This window comes from Chrysemys picta, chromosome 10 (genome assembly GCF_011386835.1).
Source record: "Chrysemys picta bellii isolate R12L10 chromosome 10, ASM1138683v2, whole genome shotgun sequence".
NCBI classification, from domain to species: Eukaryota; Metazoa; Chordata; order Testudines; family Emydidae; genus Chrysemys; species Chrysemys picta.
This window is the reverse complement of record NC_088800.1, coordinates 84134889-84159901: the sequence shown is the minus strand read 5'-3', so window position 1 is coordinate 84159901 and position 25013 is coordinate 84134889. Positions and strand designations below refer to the sequence as shown.

The following is a 25013-nucleotide window of genomic DNA, read 5'->3' as shown; positions in this document are numbered from 1 at the left end:
TGGCACAGTCCATCCTAGTGACTGCGTGCGCAGTTCAGGGCTTGCAGCATCAGTGCGGCGGCGGCGGAGGCCACCTTTCCTGTAGTGAAGAGAAGAGCGAAGACGACGTTTTCCACCTTACCGGCTCCTGTCCTCACCAGAGGGCTTGCGGTCCGCTGCTTCTAGTCCAAGACATCGAGGGACTCTCCACTGCTCCTCCTCTGCGGGTTCCCGTTACCCGACGAGTGCAGGTCCTGGACTTCGCTGCCGGTACCAGTCCACCGGTGACCGGCACGGCCACCGTCTGCTCTTCTGAGTCAAAGGGGCTCGTCTTAGTTCTTGATGCCTACCCCACTAGACGGAGAGAGTTTTACCTGGGTTCCCCTTTGAGGCAACAAGATGTCACTTTATCAAGACCTTTATAGAATAGCGTGGTATAAAACCTATTAATGAGCTGGGTTGATGCTTTTGACCCATCAAAGATTTCTGCTTAGTTTTTCCAACATAATTCTATCACCCTGTGTGGGGAAAAATGCCCTTATCCTCCCTGTTTGGTAAGGGCTTGATCCTGGGAGGAGTTGAAAAGGTCCTGAGTACCTTCAATTCCCATTGACTTCAGTGGGACCTGAGGGTGTTCAGCATCTCAGGGTTGGGCCCTCTATTTCTCATGAAAAGGCAAGTGATTCATAGTATCGAATGTTACAATTTAGCTGTCTGAGCCAGTAGCATTTTTTTTACTTTTAAATCTTTAATCGCCTGTTTAATTTCCGTTTGATACATAGGTCATTCAAGTTAATCTTTTTTACTGAATTCAGTTTCAGTGTGTGGTAAATTATTTAACAGTGTGTTTGAAGAAAGTATTGATAGATGCCTTGGAGATATTTGCGCATGATCCTCTTCCCATTTAATGTTAATAGCAATTTTTCCATTTAATTGAATAGGAGAAGGATTTGGGCCATTGTTAACAGTGGTTCTAAAATAAATCACTGATATCTTTCTGTGAGATTTTCATTTTAAAATGCTTTTAAAGATTTTCTACTTTGCTTTTCAGATACTTTTCTTTGATACGCAGTCTGCTTTAGTACCTTCTGTATAACGTATTTCATAGAAAATGAGGAAATCTATTTTTCATCACACAAAAGTTACTTTCATTGATGTTACTGCGGTTTATATGGGAGCATTATAGGAAAAACAGACCTCTGTGAAGGAGGATAGAGAACTCACCTTTTTGCTTAAAATCACTGTTTCATAATTCGTATGTCCTGTTGCCCCTGTGATTGGATCATCATCCTTGAACCTGGTCCCGATTCAGGAAGACAGTTAAGTATGTGCTTAATTTTTAAGCACATGTTTAAGTTCTGTTGAAGTCAGTGGGACTAAAGAACATCTAGAGATGAATTGTTTCTAGTTTTGTTCTGTTTTAAATGTCTGGCTCTTATTTTTTAGAGCCATTTTTTCTTTTCATAAGCTGTATGATTTGTGAACTCACTCTGAAGGAATCCCATTTCATGTAGATGATCAAAGTAAGTTTGGTATAATAAAGAATAAAAAACAAAATACAGTGGGAGATGACAAGTTTTGATTCATTTGTCAAGCCAAGTTTATTATAAAGTATTTTGTTAGTTCATGGTTTTAGAATGATTTATATTTTATTATATATTTTCTATCCATGGTAATAGAAGGGAATACAGGATGGTGGAATAAATGGATGTCATGTTAGGATATTCTGATGAATCTATGATCCAAAACACAAAACTCATACTACTTTTTTCCCCTCTGAGAGATCCAGGTAGAATTGCTGTAGGTGTGACAAGGAGGAAAAAGGAAACCATATGGGTGAGAAGTACCATTCATTTACTTTTCCTGGACTTCTGCAGTAGCCTCATGGGTATACACACCAGAGGGCTGCAAATCTAAATGTTAGTTTTCAGTGCTCATATTATAGCTTTGGTAGTTGGAGACATTAAACTTTCAGTACAACAAAAGCTACAAGCAGAAGATAATGATGTTACAAATGTAACTTCCATTTCAATGGAATTAGAGGCTTGCCTGGGATGACTTAGTATGTAAAATTCTGGGGGGGCGGGGAAAGGAGTGGATATTTTGTAGGAATTATTTTTTTATCTTTTTCTCCTTATTTATTTCTGTACATCTTTGTCAAATCATTGCAATATCTAAGCACTGTTTTATTTTTGTTTTGTCACTAAAAAGGTAAAAGTATCATTAAGATGTTCTGATGTTTGAAGAAAGATGTGATTGTGGACCACATAGTAGTGAAATCCTTTAGCATTGACACTACTCTTATTAAACTAGAGCCTCCAGGGGTAATTTTTGAGAATGCTGTATAGAGACACTGGAGATAGTTTGGAATCACTACAGGCTTCTGTTGTGATTCTCATAATAGATCATAATCAATTGAGAAAATGAAGATCTCAAAAATTACTTAAACCATAATGTGAGAATCCTAAAATTCCTTAAATGTGTACTGGATGTTCTGAGCTTCCATATAGGAAGTACTGTATTTATCTCCCTCTGCTACTCTTCATAGTCCTGCTTGCATCCCTATCCTGTTAATTTTCATATGATGTCATGATGATGATATTTAGTAGTTGCCTTGGGAAATTTTATTTCATTTTGGAGAAAAAAAACTAACTGCTCATTTCAAGGAGGTCTGGAAAGCTTACCTAATCTTCTATAATTAACAGAAGCAATCAGTGAGTTCAGTGTCTGACATCCTGAAAGTAAGGTGAATTAGATGTTGCCAAAGACCTTCCACAAAAGACCAGGCAAAACTCCTACTGCAGTCAGTCTCACCTTAACAAAATGTCTTTAAAAACTCATATGAGCTGTCAAAGGAAAATTAATATATAAATATATAATATCTGGAAAAAGGAAAGAGAGAGAGATTTCCAATAACTACGAAAGATATAATGGTGGCGGTGCAGGATAAAACAACTAAAAACTCTCACAAAGTATCAAGTATTGTGAGTTGTAAGAAGGATGTCTCCAGACTTTACAGGTCTGTCTTCTGAAAAATGCTGACAATTATTCAATTATTTTTACTTATAATATGTCTTATTATGTATTAGACATCTTGATGGCTCCTTATATAAAAGAGGGAATCTGATACCGCTTTGCAAAGTATCAATAAATGCCACAGGAAGCAGCCCTGGAATTGAAACACCGAAATTACAAAAAAACATTCAGGTAGGCTAACAAAGCATTTATGGCCCAGCACTGGCATAAGTGGGAGTTTTGGGTGCTCAGTATTTCCCAGGAGTGGGCCCTTTACAATTAAAATTTGCATCTTGAAAATTACATTGTTGTTAATTTCAAAACTCTAGTAAATAAATGAAAAAAATTGAGGACAAGAAAAAAGTGTGTTCTAGTACTGAACATCCTTTAGAAACCCTTTTTCATACTGCCAGAAGTAGATCATGCTGCCGAAAAATACGCCTAAGGAAATAGGGCCTTCATTTTTAAAAAATATGTATTTAATTATAACTTCAAATTAAGGCTACAACTCTAGAAACACTTTACACATCTGAGTAACTTTATATAGGTGAGCAGTCCCATTAAGTTCAATGGGACTACCCATGTAGGAAAAGCAGTGTGGGTATTTGCAAGGTCAGGGCCTAAGAGAGTCATTCAGTACTAAAACCCCAAAATATCTCTGGGAAATGTGGATGGAAAATGAAATTAATAATAACTATGTATACAAACATGGACCGTAAGAAAACAGTTAGTTCAGAAGCCCTGAAATGCATTTAAAACTTTTACAGAAGACGGGTGCTGTTTGTCAAACTTCTTTATGTCAAAATAAAGTTCTTATAGAAAATTACTTCTATTAACAATTTCAGTATGAATAATTCAAAGTGATTTGTTTTGATGTTTAGATTTAAATTAGTTTTCTCAAATTACAGATAAAGAATGGCCTATTCCCTTTCAACACACAACTTTGTTGCGCTTTCAGATCTGCATCCAAATTTGGCTCGCCCTGTAAGTCTCAGCAACATCGTACTTTTGTTCTCCGATGAAATTGTATCTGACTATATTCTATTACTGCAAAATTATGTAATTGATAGGTATTTAGAAACTCATAGCATCAGTGTAATTGTTAGATATAAAGTACCGTACCTTCTTTGTGTACACAGCAGGAAAATGAAAATTGCTGCTGCTGTTGTCCATAGTGCAAGTACAACAACTATAGATATTGACTGGGCAATTCATTATCTGGAAGTATCAGAGACCTCTTTGTATCATTTTAAATGAATGCTGAATTAGTGATTGCACATACAGAGTCAGGACTATGTAGTCACAACACATCTGGGATGTGTGATATTCTTTGGCTACAAGTTATGGACATAGGGCCTGATCCTGCAACCTCTGCTCATATAAGTAGTCCCATTGGGCCAAATTCTGAAGTCCTTATTTATTCAGACAAAACTCTTATTGACGTCAGTGGGAGTAAAGATTTCAAGATTATATACCCAATGGGTTTATTATTATTATTTCTTAATTATTTAAAACAAAAAATGGTCTAGACCCTTAATAAATTATAAGAAGATAAGGACTCAGCCTCAGAATACATTAAGATATCATACAGAAAAGGAAGGGGAATGAGGTGCAACAAAAAACAATTTCATTGAGCAGCGAAATTTAGTACTACTTGTTAGTTCTATGATCTGTGTTTAGATTTATTACTGTATATATCTATATTATGTTTTCTATCATTTAACTGTTAACACTTTGAGTGAGGACCAAGACTACCGTATTCCTGAGAGTAAAGCTTGCAAGATTAGGCCTATAATATAAACTAGCATAACTGTCCTTTGCATTTTAGCTCATTTACTTTGTATTATCAAAATAGGAAATCCCAGTGCATATATTTAATTTTCATTCTTTGCTTTTCAAGTTTAGATTTTAATATTCTGGGCTATATCATTCCTTCTGCTCCAGAAACTCCATCTCCAGTTTTCATAGTCCCCTCAGTCGTGGGCTATAATGGTCTCCACTAGACCACCAGTGACAGCATGTCTCAAATGTTTTGTGCTACTCAGTGCAGGAGCCTGGAGAACAGAGACTGAATTTCAGCTTGGATGCACTGAGAGCTGTGGTGTTGTATCCAGATATCTCCACAGATCTAAGGGCATCTGCATGGTTGCAGGGCCATACATGCTACAGAAGTTCTGATGACATTGAAACAGAGTTGAAAACACATGGAATTTTCCAAGTACTTTCCCGGTTGCCACAGCTTTTCTATGGGAGAGGACAATTTAGTCTGATGTTCTTGTCTATTTTAAATAATGAAAGCTGGGTAATCACAAAAGGAACTGAAGCAGATGAGAGGTTTTTACACACACCTCGGTATTTGGTGCTGTCATTTTTCAACTTTTCATAAATTCTCCCTGTCCCAGCAAAATGCATTGAAGTGTTTGTCATTTGTCATCACTCACAGATAAATTGATCTACCAGCTCAGTTAAAATATATTCTCTTTTAAAAGCAAAATTGTAATTTTTGAGTGCAGCAGATTGTTTTCATCTAAGAAACATCCAATTACTACAAATTAAACCTGACTCTCTAATTAGCTTTTGATGGGTGGATAATTTAAAAAACAATAAATCTATCAATACATGTTAAACTAATGAGTACATATTTTAATTGGTTAAAATTAGTTTTTAGTTTACTGTAGTGTAATTTTATTTTGTTAGGAGAGGCTGAAATAAATTATACTTCAGGTTAAAGTTTTTAAGAAGACGTTAAATCACGTGTTCAGATTCCAAGAACTAGCTCCCTATTACCAGCAATGACATACAGGATATGTTGCAAGCTCATTTAATTGCCGTCCAGCCTGGCTTAAACTAAATAATGTTATGTGGATTGATAGAAAACGCTGTATGAAAGAAAGCTCTGAAGACCTCAAGGAAGTTACACTGTATTAAACACATGCTTCTAATGAAATCCTTTAAATAACTATAGGATAGGACAGTTACCGTGCTCCACCTAGTGATTGAAAGTAAACTATAAACATGGGCTCAGGTTCTAAGCAGACTTGCACTGCGTACCTCCAGAGAAATAGGTGGCTAGCATGGGGTTGTAAATTAGTGCAGAATTCAACCTGAATTGACCACTAAATTGTTACATTTGCAAATACCAGTTAACTGGGTCATATATTCCATCAGTTGCTGGAACAACAAAATTGCAGGGACATCCACTGAATGTAAGTGCAAGTGCTATGCAGAGATGTTGTCCATTCCAAAATGCAAATATAAATGATACATGCTCTGTGACCACTGGAATGGTCCTAGAGAGCTAGTGGCAGTGGGTCAACTAGTGGGAACTAAACTGGTGATGCTAAGACTGCAGAAGTGGTAGGCAGCTTGACGGTCTTCACTTTTTAGGCCTTCACATCCTATCCTCTTCAATTTACCACCTCTCATCCACTATTGAGATGCTGACTCCTGGCTCTGGTCAGCCCACAATGCCAGTCTCCATTGCCCACTTGTTAAATTTTCAAACAACCACCTTTGTGCTTTTTATTTTCCCATGCTGTCTTTCACACTTGGTAGGCACTCTGCATAAACATCTGCAAAGCTACCTCATTATCCTGCTTCCAAAACCTCCTTTTCTGTGATGCCTACAAAAAAACTTGACCATGAATCATAGAATATCAGGGTTGGAAGGGACCTCAGGAGGTCAGGCTGGTGGTGTGCTGAGACCACTGCTTATTACGCTGACCAATGTGGATTATTTCCTTGTACTCCCCATTTGCCTGTATCTATCTGTTGTCTTTCTTATACTTGGATTGTAAATTCTTTAGGGCGGGGACCATTTTTTGTGTTTGTACAGCACCTAGCGCAATGGGATCCTGGTCAATGACTGCTACAGTAATATAAATAATAACAAAGAGGCTGAAAGCCATAGGGTCTCTCTCCATTGTGAATTTAAGCAGATCTTGGCCCAGTCCATTTTTGGGAGCCACATGCAATGCCCACAACATAGTCCAGCTATCCCTGCCTATCTGAGGGGAAGACAGCCAAAATTATAGACATTTTTAGGTAACCTTTTTCCTCCCACGGCTTTTTACACAGGCAAATGTTTGGGCCTCTTTTACCATTTTGTACTAGTTCCTTTTTTTTCTTATAAAACTGAATGTTTATGTTTAAGCCATTCATTTATGTGGCACTGTGGAATAAATACATTAAAATGGTTATCAGTCAATAATATGTTTATTATCATCTGAGTATAACAAGTCCATGAAATCTAATTTATCATATGCATCTGTGTTTAATATTTGTATTCTATAATCTTTTTTGTTTTTCAGAGTATAATCGGTGTAGTTATTGGGAAAACAGATGTCAAAGGTTTTCCAGACCGAAAAAGTAGAGTTCTTTTTTTAATTTCAGTTTCTCATGTGATGTAACTTTGCTGGTATGACTACAACAAAAAATATTTAGTTTTCTTTGTGTTAAAAAAATAGAAAAGATCAAACTTATTTTTTCAGAGACAGAAGGAACAGTATTATTTTGGCAAAACTCTCATCAGTTTTGTTTTTCAAAACCCCAAAGCAGAGGTGCTTGAGATCCATAGTTCCTAGCCCCAGCTCAGGGCATGGGGGAGATGATGCCAATTTTGGCCCCTCTCTAACTGAGAACATTGCAGAAATGTTGCTGTTTTTTATGTTAATTCTTTGTCTTAATAGAAGTGTTAAGGATGTATTTGGAAGAGTGAAGCAAATAGGGCTGTTTGGATCTCAATGGCACAGATTCCTATACTGCATACATTTAAAATTGTATGAGAACAGTATTTTGTATGTAATTTATTGGAATTGAAAGGTACCAAACTGACAGCACTGACAAGTGAGGTTGTCTGTTTATCCAGAGAACAGGTATGGCACAGATATTGTTAGGAAATGCCTTCAGGGAGAGAGGCTACTTCAGTCTCCATGACAGTCACTGCCCAGTCCTGCTGCTGGCACTCCCAAGAAGAAGAATCCTTTCTAGGAACATGTCTGCATAACTTTTAAATTCAGTGGTTCACAATACATACCAGGATATGTCTCCATGTAATTGTGATCGGAATGATTCTTGCTGTGTGTGGATCACCAGACCGTTTTTATTGAAAACTTACAAATAACAAATGTTACAGTGCAGCATGATCCAAAGACAGCTTCATGGATGAGATTCTGTATTCAGCAAAGAAATCTCTGCAGAGCTTTGGCTCTGTCCCACAATGAGTCCCTTCTGTCCCCAGGCATGTCATCTTTGCAAGGGTTTGCGAACAGGTCCTCCAGAGGCAGCCTTAAGGCTGTTCACCTGATTGCCTGCCCTGGGGGAATCAATGCTCCAGCCCAGGGGTCGGCAACCTTTCAGAAGTGGTGTGCTGAACGTTTTTAGAAGGTCTCTTTCTATAAGTCTATAATATATAACTAAACTATTGTTGTATGTAAAGTAAATAAGGTTTTTAAAATGTTTAAGAAGCTTCATTTAAAATTAAATTAAAATGCAGAGCCCCCCGGAGCAGTTGCCAGAACCCGGGCAGTGTGAGTGCCACTGAAAATCAGCTCGTGTGCCGCCTTCGGCACGCGTGCCATAGGTTGCCTACCCCTGCTCCAGCCCATTTGAGCAGTGTAAAGGGGTTGGAGCAGAGGTGAGGATCTCAACCCATGAGGTTTGGTTTTTTTTGCCTCATACCTACACTTCTTCATGCCACTTTTACTGCTGGGGAGGTTGCTGTAAGCCAAATTCTCTTATCTGTTGACCGCTGTGGAGTTATACCGGCAGAGAAGTTAGCTCAATATGTTCTCTGTTTAGTGTTGCTTTATCATTTTGCACTGCTATATATTTTTATAGTTGGCTGATCTTAAATCTTTCTTTGATGTACACATAACATTTTTGGTGCATATCTACTGAATTACACTCCTAAATATACATGATGTTACATAATATAATAGTCCATTAAAAGTTGGATGACAAGTGCTTTGCCAAGTGTGGGGAGACTTGCACAGCATCTGTTTGAACCATAGTATTTATTGTTGCCAGACAGCTCCCATTCGTGAACACCAAATTTCATAATTAAAAGATCTGCTGACCTCTAGTGGTATTTACCAAAGTTCTGTACACTAACTTATTTAACACTTTTATTTAAAGTTATGGTAAAATCTGGGCAAGTATAATAATACTAATATCAGATTAAATTAACATGCTTTGATGCATATCTGATATTAAAAGCATTGTTTCTCTTTTTAGACATTGGATCTGAGAGATACACCTTCAGTTTTACCATTCGAGATTCACCAGCTTACTTTATAAATGTAAATTCTTGGGGCAGAGAGGAGTATGTTAGATCGCTTTCAGAAAGTTTTAGAGTAGGTGACTGTGGTGAGTTGGCGTTTACTCTTAACATATTTCTGTTTGAATATTTTTTCCTGTAAATCAGCGTTATGCGTTTGCGGTTTTACTATATTTTCATCTGATGATTATGAGAACAATTTAATTGGAAACAAATTGTTCAGTTACATAAATATAGAGGAAGAGGGAGTAAACCTTTTAGAATTTAAAGTCAAAGCTACAACAGTTGTCAACAGCACCCCTCCCCCAGATATAAACACTGAATATTGCCACTCAGAACCCATCCATAGTTAATGGATCCACATTTTAACATTGTGTTCAATTATTATTAATCATTAAAAGTGAATTGGGTGTTAAGATAATTTAGCATTTTTACTCACATTTTTATTTCAGTTGTAATTTTTTTAAATGATTAGATACAATCCCTTCCCCCACCAAAAAATCCCCAACTCAATCCACTAAAAAAATCCCCAAAGCTCCTGATTTATTTGTCCTGTGCCAACGTCTCTTAAAATCAGTAGAAAGAGTCCCATTGTCTTCAGTGGTTTTTGGATCAGGCCTATAGGGTGAAAAAAAGCCTGCACAAGGACTGTGCACCACTTTAGTTCCACAGAAGCTCTATTTTGAGGGCTTAAGTGAGACATGGTATATTGTCCTTGTGTGACCCCTCTGCACAGGCGAGAATTTCACTCTTAAAGCACTTTTAAAATATTTGTAATAACTGTAAATGTTTGCAATCTAACCTAAAACAAATAAACAATTGCCTAGATACATTTCTCTGTACATATCTGTACTCTTCGTTTTAAAATAATTTAATATTATTTTTCTATGTTATATTTCATTTCAGTGACAATTGAAAATCCTTTAGTGCAAACAAAGGAACTAGAAAAGGAAGAAAAATTCAATCCCACAACTCCTAGGTAAATTTAAAGTAGACTTCCAGCTTATTTTGTGGAATGATCACGATTAATATTGTCTATAATTGTCAGACTAGACAGTTATTATAAGACAATTTCCCTTGGAAAATTGCAAGATTGTTATGCATCCATGCTTTCCTCCATCCACTACTACCACTGATTTAACGGCTGGGATACTTGATTGGCTCTGTAAGGTGCTGGACAACTTTTGGCTAAAGGGGGGTGTGTACTGGGGTACTGAGTGCTCTGCTGCCCATTGGCCAGATAGAGAGAGTGGCTATTGCTTCCCCCAGTCATTTATTTAAACCATGGCCTAGGGTTTTCAAGCCTCTTGTCTATTTTTAGCTGAACCCACCCCCTCTCCCTGTTACGTTATATGGGAATTATGTTTTTAGGTTGCTCTGGGTCTAACTGATCACCTGTTTAAGTGATCAGGAAGGAATTTTTTCTCACAGGGACACATTGGCTGTGGCCTAGTGGTTCCCCCTCCCCCTTCCTCCTATCATCCAGGAGACACAATTATGTTAAATAGGTGCAGAATTTAGGAATTTCATGTGAGGAACTTTATGAATGTTAGTCATCACAACTTATGGCCAGTGTCCCGTGTGGATAAAAGGCCAAAGGGCCAGCAACCAGAATGTCAGAGATGTAGGATTTTGCTGGTGGATCCTAGGTCTGTGAAAAAAAGACTGATGTCCTTGCAGAATGGGGTCCCTCTTTGGGACCCTCTATCCTCTTTGCAGGGGGAAAGGTGAGAGGATTCAGAAGAGCAAGTTAAATCCTTGGGATAGGGAGTGAAAAGTATACCCTGAGAGTTGTGAGCTATATGGTAGTTGCCCTATAAAACCCACACTGGACCCACTTCAGATGCCTGGTATGGGGAAACGGGGCAGACAGTGACATTACATTTTAATAAAGTTGTGGCCTGCTGTTTAAAATGTATCCATGTGTCTGTCGTCATTCACTTGTGGGTCCTGAACAATATATAGTTCTATATTCTGCCAAACAGTCTTACAAGGGAAATGTATTTAGTCATGATGTGGACCTTTGGCTTTTGTAGTAATATAGTAAAGATCCTCAGTAGCTAAGCATGACTTACATTATGTCTGCAGTAACTTATGTTGAAGTTAATTGAATTTATTCCAAGGATGACTGTGCCCCATTGTGTTTAATTAAACACGTAATAATTTTATGGAAAGATGTTTAATCCTGTCAAAAGCTATTTGCATGTCTTTAGCTGGAAGGCAGTTTAGTAAACTATAGCATTATTTTTTTTAAATAGTTTACATGGTATCACCATTATTTTGGTTTCAGTTAACTTTGTGAAAGGTATGTGAAAATTTGAGATGGCACAATGAGATTAACTAGCCCTGTAAATCCTAACTCAGAGCGGAGTTTGTCACAGATGTTGAACAACTGAGTCAAACCTTATCTACCCAAATTCCAGCATGGGATATCGATTGAGGGTTATTTGTTTGAGAAGGAAAAGCAAGGGCCTTTTCCTTTTCTCATGTATTCTTCAGGCATTTGAATCTGTGGAGAGGGAACTCTTTTATCCTGGCTAATGTTGTGTGTGTGTGTGTGTGTGTTCATTATTAGTAGTAGTATTACTGGTATTTGTCCCAAAAAGTTTACAATCTAAGTACGATAGACTATAGACATTGTTACTGAGTTGCTACCCTAATAGTATGTAATTTAACACATTGTAAAGCACTTCTTAAATGTTTCATTACATGGAGTATATATCACAAAATAAAAACTACTTGTGAAGTGCTGAAAGGGTGATGGATTTATGTTTTACATTGTTAATAATGCATGTTGACTTCTTCGTAGTAAATATCTATGAAGTGTAACATAATCATGTCATTTTTCCTTAGGATGAAAAACTGACATGTTGTTATCAAGATATAACGACTTGCATTTCCTAACTTTTTATCATCCTCAGTAATAATCCTATAGAAAAACATCAACTGACGTTGTTCGCTATGAATTGATGCAACTTTTTACTGGATAGTGTACTAGTGATGTGTAAAATACGTTTTTTATGTATTCAATTTAGCTGCTACAAATTATTGCTCAGTGAGACTCATTCAGCGGTCAAAATTTGTTGCCACTATGAAGTGGACACCAAGCTGCTTTCCCTGTTGCATCTACCTGTAAAGGATCCTCAGGATTACTATTCTCTGGGTGACATTGTTGCAAATGGGCAAAGCCTTGATGGAAGAATCATTAATGTGCTTGCAGCAGTGAAGTCGGTAAGTTAGAAGTGCTACAACAAAATGAAGTTTTTTTTTTTTCTGTTGCAGCCCTGATTGATTTCAGTGTAGATCTAGATTTACAGGGTCATGGCTGCCTGAAGCAATGATTTTCTTTTGTCTTGGTCTGCAGTCATATGGATTGAGTTAATACAAAGTAAGGGTAACAAGTGACATTAATTATTTTGTAATATTCATAAGAAAATGGAACATAAGGATTGATGTGTATATATCTGATACAAAAATGCAAGGGGATAACTTATTTCAATGTTCATATCATACATACAAGTCCACTTTTATAAAGTAAAAATTAGATTATAAAATTAGTTAATAAATGTAATATTTAAGTTTTGGGATGCTAGGACTTCTTTAGGATGTGTAAAGCTCTAATTGCAGGCACACACCAACACATACTGTAGCTTAAAAGATCTGCTTTGCAAATATAATATCAAGAGGTTTGAGAACACAAGGTACACCTGCATATTTGAGATCACAAAAGAGCCCCAGATATGTTCAGGAATTTATTGCAACTACTGTACTGATGGTCTGTCTATGAACATCAATCCTGCTATTCTGAAATACATTCAAGTGTACACGCTAGGCCAAATCCTGGTACTTTCAGTAAATAGGTTTTGAATAAGTGATTTCAGTGGAGATTTATCAGAATGGAAACCTTCCAAATCACACACTGTTTTGGGATCATCTCAGCACATGCATAGACGATATACATATCTGGAAATCAACATTTTTTCAAAGTAAACCAGAGTGTCTGTGGATACCTTCACATATATAACTCATTCAGTTTTTATGAAATACACAAGTTTGGCCCTTTCTCTGTGGGGTTAAAGACAACACCGTCAAACTCTGCTTCTTCACAGAACACACAGTCAACCTGTGAAACTTGTCACCGGGGATGTTGTGAAGGCAAAACTATAACTGGGTTCAAAAAAGAATTAGATAAGTTCATGGAGGACAGGCCATCAGTGGCTCTTAGCTAAGATGGTCAGGGATGCAAACTCCTTCTGTATTCTTGCTTGTTGTCATTTTTTATATATTTTAATCATTTTGACTCTTCCTTTCTAGCTTGATTTTTTTTAATTCTTCTATATATTTTAGGTGAATAGTAATATTTTTCTTACTTTTCAAGGTAGGGGAGCCAAAGTACTTTACCACTTCAGACAAAAGGAAAGGTCAGAGGTGTGAAGTAAAGCTGTGTGATGAAACAGAGTCGTCCTTTGCAATGATTTGGTAAATTATGTACTAAATCATTATTCAAATACACCAATTAAAGCAAGGGTAGATAAAGAGAGAATAAATTGAATGTAGTAAATATTGCCATAATCTTGTAGTTAGTTAATTGAAATACAGTATTAATTGAGTGGCCACTGAGATGAGGCAGCAATATTTATTAAATGGCAGCAGTATCCATTAAACAATATTACATATAAAGGATATCTGATAGTGACCTTGGATATGTTCTCTATTTCTATGAGTTATTGACAAACTTACAGCTCAAGAGTGTCAGAGTGAAGCTGAGCTACAAATAAATTATGAAAGGTCATCAATGGTATGGAATAATAAAGAAACTGTTGCCAATCAGACCAATAGACATTTTATTTATGCAAAGAGGTGTATTGTTTGCTCCCAATCATAGGTCTACCTTTGCATGAATGTACTTATACATGCCTATCAGCACATTCACAGGTAAACAGTTTTATAATTAAATCTCCTAGCAAATATAAAGTAAACATACTATTAGATATGCATTTATGTAGCACTTGCCATTTTAAAATAGCTGTAGGTGCAGTGCATTTCCTCCACAAACCAAACAGTTAAAAAGGGAATATAAAAGATGATAAAAGACTTAAGCAGAATTAATAACAGGAAGTGGAGTTAGGGTAAAATGGGTTTAAAATGAAAACAAACACTTAGAAATAATGAAGGACAGTTTTGTAGTTACTTGATGGGCTATATTTTCAAAATATGCCTGTAGTTGTGTTTGCATAACCATTTGGGTGTACAGGTGAGATAATCTGTACACCCAAAAGCATTTGTGCTTGTGCACATAGCATACAAATACAGGTTATATAAACCCAGTAGTTTGCATATACAAATAATGGTATGCACACAGACATGTTCATGCACAATTAAAGACTGGACTGGGCTCATTCTGACCATTTTCACCTATAATTAGATCTTTGTTTAATATTTTGGGGAAGAATGAGGGGAATAAATGCTCCTTAATGGCATAAATGCTAATCCCTACTATTTTTCATATTTTGTCACCCATGTTCCCAATGCTTTCACTATTAAATAAACAGTTTTTTTTTTAATTTAGTTGGGATAATGAATCTATCCAGCTTGTGCAGAGTTGGATGCCACGAGAAACAGGTATCCCTTTTCTATGTTTTTGTGAAAGATTTCTGCTGTTTTTTATCTTTAGTGTGATACTTATTTAAAATAACAAAGAATTATGTTTTTGTGTCCAGTAATATTTGCATCAGAGCTGAGAATAAATTTTGACAAATTTAGGAACTGCATGACTGCGACTGTTATATCAAAAACCATTTTTACAACTAATCCAGGTAAGAAATTGTTAAAGCCCACATATTGTAGGCTTAATAGATAAATAATTCAAGTGAAAGTGTTAACTTTTTGGTTCAAATTTAGCTTGCATTAGAAATTAAAAGACATTTTGAAGCTTTAGCTAAAGAAAAATGTCACCACATACAATAGCTAATTTCTGTCTATCTCACCTATTAATGGTTTTTCTATAACACCTAGCATTGTAATATTTAGCAAACTGTCCAATCAGTAGTTAAAACTTAGCTGAGTCTCCTATTAAGCATTGTAACATGAATATTTTTTTCTTTCTCTATTAGGTACAAAATGCAAACCCAGTAAAAATAACTTGTAGGTTAATGGGTAGAATTCTTGGGTCAAATTCAGCCCTCAGATTCTCACGTGCATCTTCTGATTTCAGTGAGCAATGAATGTGAGCATTTGAGTGCAGAATTTGGCCCAGCATATTCATAATTTGTCTGTTTGCAGAGACATATGAAAATTTAATTTTAACTAAGGAAAGAATGGCCTGATCTAACACTAGCTGCCTACACAGTGAGTCATCTTCACCAGTTGGAAGCATTCTCTAAGGCTTTGTCTCTCCTGTAAATAGCATTGCACTTGTTTTGTAAAATTAACAGTTGCATCGTTTCTGAGGGCCAGATGTTCTCATTCCATTGTGTGGGTGGGGTGGAAGGAGTGAACGTGTGAAGATCTGAGCTGAGTCGGTGTCTGTGCAGGAGAAAGTCAGATCAGCAGCAGGGCTCCCAGTCGCTTCACTCGAGTCCATGGAAGACCCTTGTGTGAACATCATATGTTGGGGACTCTAGATTTTGGGGAGTGGAGAGAGGACAAACTCAGACAAGAGCTGCTAAACACAGTTTACTTCCTATTGAATGTGCCCCACAGTCTCTGGACATTTGGCGCATATATAGATGCTTAGCTCCCTCACTGTGACAAGAACTCCATAAAGAGGTGTAGCCATGGCAGGAGAGAGAATGGCAGTACAACCTTGGAGCTGGTCCTGATGCCAGGGAAAAGTGCGGTGCGTGGATGGTGCACAGGGGAATCTCTGCTTTGCAGATCTGTGTGGAAGGGTTGGGCCTGTTTTACTTTGACTCCCTGGCCTAAGTGGCCCTCCCACTCCTCCTAGGCCTTTGTCTTGTGTTACTGAGATGGTATGGCATTGCTACTGTAGCATTTTGCTCATATTTTTAGAGTATTTTTCCCCTCTTGCAGGAAGGGGCAGTCAGGTGCCGAGTGAACAATAATTTCTGGTTTCCCTGCTGCACTTCCATCTACACTTCCTTCGTGCATCCCATATATGTATTAATGGTTGGAGAATGAAAGAGAGAAGCATCTCACTGCAGACTGATGTGGCCTTGCTGCTACCAGAATAAAAATAGCAAGAATTTCAGAATTCAGACATTTTACTTGTCATTTTTTGCAGGGGACATTTATTCATAGTTAATTTTTATTTTATATTTTCAAGACACACCAGAAGCGAATATTCTTTTCAACTTCATAAAAGAGAGTGCAGCAACGGGAGCTTTGGATGATATAACTGAGGATCAGTTAAGAGAATCCATAAATTGTAAGCATTCCTCCAGATATTCCTTTGATTTAATGTGACTCGGTTGTGTAGTACTGTCATTTGCTTTTCGGGCCTGTTCCTGCAGCTGTTTTTATAGAGGTAAAATTCACTGACTTCAATGGAAAATTTCACCTGTTTAAGAATTTCAGGACCTGACCATTATCGAGCTGTTTTACAAATTGCCTGGCAATGTTGTGTACCTCAAATGTGGATGGCTATGCTTGCTTGCAAACAGCTTGACGTACTATTCTTGGAAATGCACTGGCCTTGGGGAAAGAGACCTAAACTGAATACATTTGAATAAATAAGAAAAAGACAGGGCAAACTATTATATATAAAATACCTATATATGAATATATTTAGAAAAGGAAGCACACAATAAGTAGGACAAATATTTTATTTGAAAATGTTTTGGAGTAAAACTTATCTTCTCTGGGTTGGAGCTCTTACTTCTTCGGTATTTTCTTTATTGAATGTCTCACTTTTTTATATTAATTATGAGCTTGATCCAAAACCCATTAAGGTCAATGGGAGTCTTTTTGTTGATTTCAAATGGGCTTTAGATCAGACCCAATATTCCTTTTTGAACTTTGTCCTTTTTTTTTATTTAGTGGTGTTTTCTTGGACATATTTAACATTTTCCTTTCAACTTTAGTGCAGACTATAGTTGACATTTATACAGTGGAGCAGTTAAAGGTAAAAGCTTTGCAGAATGAGGGAAAACCTGAACCAGTCTATGGCATTATTTATGCTTATATTTCTACATTGAACATTGATACTGATACATCTAAAATTATACGAAACAGGTGGTAAGCAGCTGTTTATATTTTAAATTTATAGAAAAAATATTTACCCTCCTCTCCTTTACCCCAACACAACTGAGATCAAACAATGTTTAGCCTAGTTCCAGGAAAGTAAAATGAAACTTCTCTGCATGAGGGGGGAGGGGGAGTAGGGAGATCTGGTCTTGTTAGAATGGAGGCAGGACTGGCTGTAGGCAGTAGCGCTCCAAGCATGTGCTTGGAGCAGCACTTTCCAAGGGGCAGCACTCTGCACTCCGGCTCCTTTTTTTTTTTTTTTTGCTTGGGATGCAAAAAGCCAGGAGCCGGCCCTGAGCGGAGGTGAGTTGCGGCAGTGGGGGGGTGCGGGGAGGGCCGCAGGAAGTAACCCTGGGGGGGGCAGAGGAATCACTCCCCCCCCAGCTCATCTCCACCTCCTCCCCCGAGCGTGCTGCCACTCCGCTTCTCCCCCCTCCCTCCCAGGCTTGCCTGGGAGGGAGGTGTAGGAGGGGAAATGCGGTGTGCCTGGGGGAGGAGGTGGAGCCGGGGATTTGGGGAAGGGGTTGGAATGGAGTGGGGAAGGTTGGGGCGGGGCTGGGGGGGCGCAGGAAATTTTTTTTGCTTGGGGTGGCAAAAAACTTGGAGCCGGCCCTGAATGGAGGGTTTCAGATATAGTAGTTTGCCAGAGATGATTAGAGATAAGGCCTGCCCTCTCTGGCCTTTGGAGGGAGAGAGGAGAGTAAGGGCCAGTTTGTCTCTATATGAGTGTAAAAGATGAAGGAATCTGGCTGGAAGGAAGAGTCCATTGGAGGGGTGGGCTTGGAGGAAGGTCAGGTGGTCTAGGGAACAATTTCAAATTGACAATAAATAACCATATACCTGTTGTAATTAATACTTTGTCTTTTCCTGTTCCTTGCAGTTCAGGGTGCCACTATGTGGTCAATGAAATGTCAAACACATGCACTTTCTGCAATGACAACACTTCAGATGCTAAGTCTGTCTTTACCAGTTTTGATTTACTAGTTGATCTTACAGATCACACAGGCACTCTACGTTCATGTAACCTCTCAGATGTTGTAGCTGAGGAAACATTAAGTTGCACGGTAAATAATAGAAATCAGTTTCCCCTGCTTGATCTGATCTGTCTAAGAGTGTGAAGTTCAAGCTGTGTGAAGCAAGCCAAAAATTACTAGTATTGCTATATTATGTTTGTACTTCTTACATAGTAGAACCTCAACGTTACGAACACCTCAGGAAACGAGGTTGTTCGTAACTCTGAAATGTTTGTAACTGAACAAAAAGTTATGGTTGTTCTTTCAAAAGTTTACAACTGAACATTGACTTAAACAGCTTTGAAACTTTACTATGCAGAAGAAAAATGCTGCTTTTCCTTTATTTTTAGTAGTTTACATTTAACACAGTGCTCTACTGTATTTGCTTATATATATATATATATATTCTCTGATGCTGCCTGATCATGTACTTCTGATTCCAAATGATGGGTGTGGTTGACTGGTCAGTTTTAACCTCTGGTTCGTAACTCTGAGATTCTACTGTATAGCTACTGCACCTGTCAAAGAATAGGAACTAACAAATGCCTAGAAAGAAGGAATCATGTTTACATTTATTTAAGAATTTATAACGGTGCCGATCCTCTTAAAACCTTACTTTGATTAAAAGACACTCAACAGAAGATCCCTATTTTTTCATTTTAAAAATTACACTTTCCTGGAGATATAATTGATATTTCTATTAATCTGCCTCCTTGAACATTAAGCAGTTTATTCTACTCAATATATCTATGTAATTATAAAACGTGCATCTCTGTGATATTTGATAGCTTTACAAGTTTATTAAAGTGAACTGCTTCTCTCTCTTTCCATCTGCCAGTCGGTGGGAAGCGTTTCTGTTTGCTAATTTTTTTTTTTTTGGTGAGGTATGATTGTTGGAACAATGAGTTTTACATTTTCCTTTGAGGGCATTAGGTTTGTGGTCATTCTAATATCTTCTGAAAGTGATTTTCACTCACATGTACTATATTTTTATGTGTTTCAGAAATAAGTATGTTGTTTGATCATTTCAACAGGTCCATGAATTCCTCACTCTGACGGAAGAGCAGAAGACAGCATTAAAATGGTACCTTCTTCTGGAACGAAGCAAAATTTATTTTAAAGTAAGTATGTAGTGTTATCACTAAACAAGTAAACCATTTGTTAGTGTCAGTTAGGGAAAGGATTTTTTTATATTAAAATAAAGGATAGTCACCTAGTGTACTTGTTGACAGTTAAACGGTGTATGAATTTATATGCATATAATTGTTGTATAATACAAGAAAATAAATGTCCTCATTATTGGGTTTTGACAGCAGGATGGCTATTTCTGTAGGCCTTACTCAGGCGTGAGGCCTGCAGGATCTGGCCACTGCTGACTAGGGCCCTGGTCTTCTTAAGAGTTGTGCATGTGCTTAACTGTAAACATATTAGTACCATTGACTTAATTAGGACTACTCATGTGCATAAACTTAAGCATGTGTATGTTTGTAGGATCAGGGACCAAGTTACATGTTTGATTATATCGTACTGTGTCTAGGATTGTGTAAATATTACCTTTCGCATTTAATTATGCAAATTAAAACTTAAAAAAAAAAAACACATGGCTTTGCCTTTGGGGAAGGGAATATGATAGTATCTAGAGTCTCTAGCTGTCTTGGGAATGGCAATAATACAGACCCACACAGCTGGAGAAGTGAATTGTTAAAACATTTGCTGCTTTGATGCAACATTCCTGATTTTTTTTAAATCATACACTTTACTGTGCACTGTATGGTACTCCCCCCCCCCCTTTTTTTTTTTATAAAATGGCCTGTTATGGAGCTACTGTAACCTGGCTTCAAACTTTTATTTAACATTAATTAAACTTAACTCTTTATAACACGTACCTCTCCTTATCCCACACAGTCTCTGATTCCCATAAAATGGAAGCATTTATCTTTGATATTCATAAGCATATAAGCAATATGCTTCATTTAGGTGTGAGATATTGTATATAACTTTTAAAACAAGAAGTTTTGAAATGTTTTGCAGAAAAAATACAATTCTTTATTTTTACAGTTGGTTTTGTCACCCAGTTTGAGAACCGGATTGAGAGTGAACTTGCTTTCATGTAGACTAGCAGATCCTGTAGAGGCCAGTCAGAGCTTGTCAGGAAAAGGAAGAAAATAACATTGTTTGGCTTTTTAACAGCTGGAAGGATTTAAAAAGGTTGTACTGCATTGAAACGACATTATTATAAAAAAAGATGTTTGATGCAATATTTGTATTTTGTTAAATGTATTTAGATTGGTAAAAGAGAAACAGGTTTATTACTGAACTTTACAAATGGGCCTATATCTTCTTGATCTTTCTGTTTTATATTATTCTTCTTAGAAAAGTTTATTTAGGGGCCATTTTAGGAAAAAATCTGTCTGGCATCTAGATGCACTTTCTGTTGAATTAAGCCCCTTAAGTAGGAAAGGAAACAATTTTCATTGTTTATAATAAATTTTGAAAAATGCTCAAAGGAATAATAAACAGTTATTTAATCTAAATTGCAAACATGTTTTCATTACAATATACCCCATAGGAAAGAAATTCTAAAACTATAATTCTTGATTTATTGTGGTAGATACGATCTGTGATCTCATACAGCATTGGAGAGTAGCGATCACAATGCAGTAAAAACAGAATTCTCTCTAGCCAAAAATGATCTTCTCTGACTGCTGGCCCACTGAAGTTCTGTGTTCTCTAGCCAAAGAGGATAATCACTCCTTTTTGGGGAAAATCCCTGTAATTCTAAACTACAAAACACAATAGACCAGTGGTTCTCAACCAAGGGTAAAGGTACCCCAATGGGTACGCAGAGCAGAGGTCTTCCAGGGGGTACATCACCTCATCTAGACATTTGCCTAGTTTTACAATAGACTACATAAAAAGCACTAGCGAAGTCAGTACAAACAAATTACATATAATGACTTTATACTGCTCTATAGATTATACAGTGAAATGTAAGTACTGTACAATATTTATATTCCAATTGATTTATTTTATAATTATATGGTAAAAATGAGAAAGTCAGCAATTTTTCAGTAATAGTGTGCTGTGACACTTCTGTGTTTTTATGTCTGATTTTGTAAGCACATAGTTTTTAAGTGAGGTGAAACTTTTTTGTGGGGGACAAGACAAATCAGACTCCTGAAAGAGTTACAGTACTCTGGAAAGGTTAAGAGCCATCACAATAGACCTTCTGTGCTTCCTGCTTCTCCACAATGGAGTCGTGGAGACTCCTCAACTCAATTTCTACATATGGCAATCAGACTTCTTAAGAAGGACACTGCATCGAGCTTGTCCGCAGATTTCCTCAGAACGGGGGTGGTTCTGACATGGAGGTGTTTTTTCCCCACAGCAATTAGTCAGCTTGACATGAACTTAGAAGGGACCACAGTCCAAAGCTGACAAAAGAAGCTGTTGATTCCAAACATGGCTGTCTGCTTTAAAATGGAACCATAGTTTAACTGTATTAGAGGGGAACTGTGGTTGCAACCAGGTCCTCAGTACAATTCTATTTGTAGTATAGATGAGATCCTACAATGCATGGGAAGATAGAGCCCAAAGCATGCTATGAACGGCTCTCCCTGACTTACTTCAGGAATGGAAGTCTGTGAGGGAAGAACAACAGAAGGCCCAAGATGCACATCCCAGATATAAAAAATGTGACTAGAATACCTTTGCACTGAAAAGTTCTCTGGCCAAAAAGCTTTACCAGCTGCTAACCCACTGCTATGCCCACGCCCCCTTTCCTTTTGGTTATGCATGACTCCTGTTCTAGGTTCATCCATTTGCTGCACAGCTATAGTTGAGGAGGAAAAGGGATTTTTTTAAATTAGGGAATCTCAAACTGTTTCACAATATATACCACATCTTAAAATGTCTGTGGACTACATCTTTCTGCAAACGTGAGTGCACTGGCCACCTTTTCCCCCACTCATGAACTTGTAACTTTGCTGTGATAACAGGAATTGTTTACATGGGAAAGTATAGTTATGAAAATATTATCTTTTTTTGCTGTATTTTGATGTTACCAAGCCCCTGGAAACAAGGAAAGCCAGTACCAGGTGACCAGCCATAAACTAACGGAAATTCTGCCGTTAGGCACAATGCTAAGTGGAAAGCTGTTTGTGGGGTTTTGGGCTTCTGGAACAGGCTGATCTTTCCTCTCATTAAGTTGGCCTTCTGCAGAAGCTGTGAACTTTCAATGCTGAGAGTACCAAGGGGATTTTCTACTGGACAAGACACTTTGCTAGGGTTAATTCAGATCCTTGTTTCACAATAGCGGGTTTAGCAGCAGTATTAAAGAATTGATATACATGAAAATTGTATTTCAGTCCAAAAGTGTTGTACCAGCTACAGTTTCATAAGTAACAACTAGGGCTCTGATCAGGGCCGGCTCCAGGGTTTTGGCCACCCCAAGCAGCCAAAAAACAAAACAAAACAAAAAAACAGCCGCGATCGCGATCTGCGGTGGCAATTCAGCGGGAGGTCCTTCGCTCCGAGCAGGAGTGAGGGACCGTCCGCCGATTTGCCGCCAAATAGCTGGACGTGCCACCCCTCTCCGAAGTGGCCGCCCCAAGAACCTGCTTGCCAAGTTGATGCCTGGAGCCGGCCCTGGCTCTGACCCTGCAAACACTTTGGCATGTGCTTAACTTTAAGTATATGAGTATTCTTCTTGTTAATCAGCCACCAGAAGGCTTATGCAGTGCTACAGTTAACGAGACCTCCTGGCAATCACGTGCATGATTTTGAGGACATGTATTTCCCAGTTAATTACCAGACCAGCTGTAAATATACTATATATTGTGTATGCCAGCTACCCTTTAATTTTTTAACCTCCTTTGAAAAACAATTTGTTTTTAAGGACAGTCACATAAAAGAAGCAAACATGCACCTGTGGTGCAGTATACCACAGTGAATCTTTCCTTTAACAAGAGCAAATTTCATGTGCCTATAATGTCACCTTGCCCCACCAAAAAATTAATGGACAGTAAAAAAAAAAAAGTGGTGACAATAATGCTGATTTTCTGAAACAATTTTAAATTTGTGGACACTTATTTCCAAGGGCCTCTTCATGCCTTAGCAAAAAATCAATGTTTATTTTAAAGACAATATGCCTGGAGCACTAAATTAGTTTTAGGATTAGGGCAAAAACAGTATGACAGAACATTTAATTTAATCCAATTTCATTAGAGTACTTCCTAAACTGGTGTTTCATCACAACAATTCCCTTTCTCTCACACACTCCCAGCTCTCCTTTTTAAAGCTGCTTCCTTTAAATATAACACATTAACCAGATTGCTTGAGTGCCTCTCTCCCATATACATATTTTTAGCTGGATCTGTGTGCCATTCAATAATGTGGAAAGCTTGACCGTCACAACAGTGGTAGTCCTTATCTGGGGCCTTTATAAGAAGGCTCACAGAACCTAATTTAGCTCAGTACATTTGGTTCTTCATTGTTTCCAAGAGGATTGGGCGATACATTCTTTTAGGCTGATGGGGAACAGACATCTAGATATTTCTTCATTCTTTGGCTGTTTTAAAAGGCAGCTGTAGAGTGCTCCCCAAAACGAAACGACAGATTCCCCCATCAAGATTGGCGCGATTGCTGTGCCACCTTAAACTGCATACTGAGGATGCCGTGTATTCCAGCTTGTATCTCATCGTGCTCCTGGACAGCAGAAACACCTTTGGGGCTACCTGTCAAAATCAGATCCCCTTCTTCCAGGGTGATGATTTCACTGATATAGCTGATGATGTAGGGGATAGAGAAAATCATAGAAGAGGTTTCCCCTTCTTGCCTCAGCTCACCATTTACCTTGAGCCAGATCTGCAGCTTGTGTGGGTCTGGAATCTTTTCCTTGGGCACAAAATCACTCACCGGACACGACGTATTGAAGCCTTTGGCTAAGGTCCAAGGAAGGCCCTTTTTCTTGCACTCAGCTTGGGTGTCCCTGGCTGTCATGTCCAAGCACAGGGCATAACCTGCCACGTAGTCCATAGCAGACTTCTGGGAGACAGCATGGGCTTTCTTCCCAATCACCACTCCCAGCTCCACCTCATGGTGCAGATTGTTGCAGTAGTAAGGCTTGATAATGGGGTCTCCTTCCCGGACATAGGCTGAGGAAGGCTTCAGGAAAAAAAGGGGCTCGCTGGGGACAGCATTTTTCAGCTCCTGGGCATGCTCTGCATAATTCCTCCCTACGCAGATGATGTTTCTGCCCCATTCCCAGAACTTGGCCAAAGACTTGGACGAAGCCATGAGCCCTGCAAACTTCCCTGTGTGTCAGCTGATGAACTGTGACCAGGGCAGAACACTCATCTGACAGCTACGGCTGGCCAGAGGAGACATTTCTTTCTGCACCAATCCACTTGCTCTCAGCTGAAAACCATAGAGTTGTATAGGACTACAGGGCTCCACCCCCGCTTTTCCCCCTTGCAATCAGCGAATGTAATGCATTGCCAGCCCCCCCCCCCCCCCCCCCCCGC

General features: G+C 38.2%; 2 protein-coding genes across 3 annotated transcripts; one reads left to right on the top strand and one right to left on the bottom strand.

Moving 5' to 3' along the window:
• MEIOB (meiosis specific with OB-fold) lies at positions 1 to 20879 on the top strand. 2 transcript variants are annotated; one of them, XM_005289179.4, is made up of 16 exons: positions 5 to 249; positions 1769 to 1815; positions 3069 to 3186; positions 3903 to 3978; positions 7305 to 7362; positions 9229 to 9360; positions 10178 to 10250; positions 12307 to 12502; positions 13650 to 13750; positions 14841 to 14893; positions 14992 to 15087; positions 16557 to 16658; positions 17314 to 17467; positions 18357 to 18540; positions 19524 to 19610; positions 20548 to 20879. In XM_005289179.4, the coding sequence occupies exons 4-16, from the start codon at positions 3910 to 3912 to the stop codon at positions 20656 to 20658; spliced, it is 1416 nt and encodes a 471-aa protein (XP_005289236.1). In that variant the 5' UTR covers positions 5 to 249; positions 1769 to 1815; positions 3069 to 3186; positions 3903 to 3909; the 3' UTR covers positions 20659 to 20879. The 2 variants fall into 2 exon arrangements, with proteins under 2 accessions (XP_065416310.1, XP_005289236.1); XM_065560238.1 differs by lacking the exon at positions 9229 to 9360 and having other exon boundaries at positions 1 to 249.
• Positions 20513 to 25004, bottom strand: FAHD1 (fumarylacetoacetate hydrolase domain containing 1). Its single transcript, XM_065560248.1, has one exon. The coding sequence runs from the start codon at positions 24784 to 24786 to the stop codon at positions 24115 to 24117; it is 672 nt and encodes a 223-aa protein (XP_065416320.1). The 5' UTR covers positions 24787 to 25004; the 3' UTR covers positions 20513 to 24114.
• Positions 25005 to 25013: the final 9 nt, after the last annotated feature.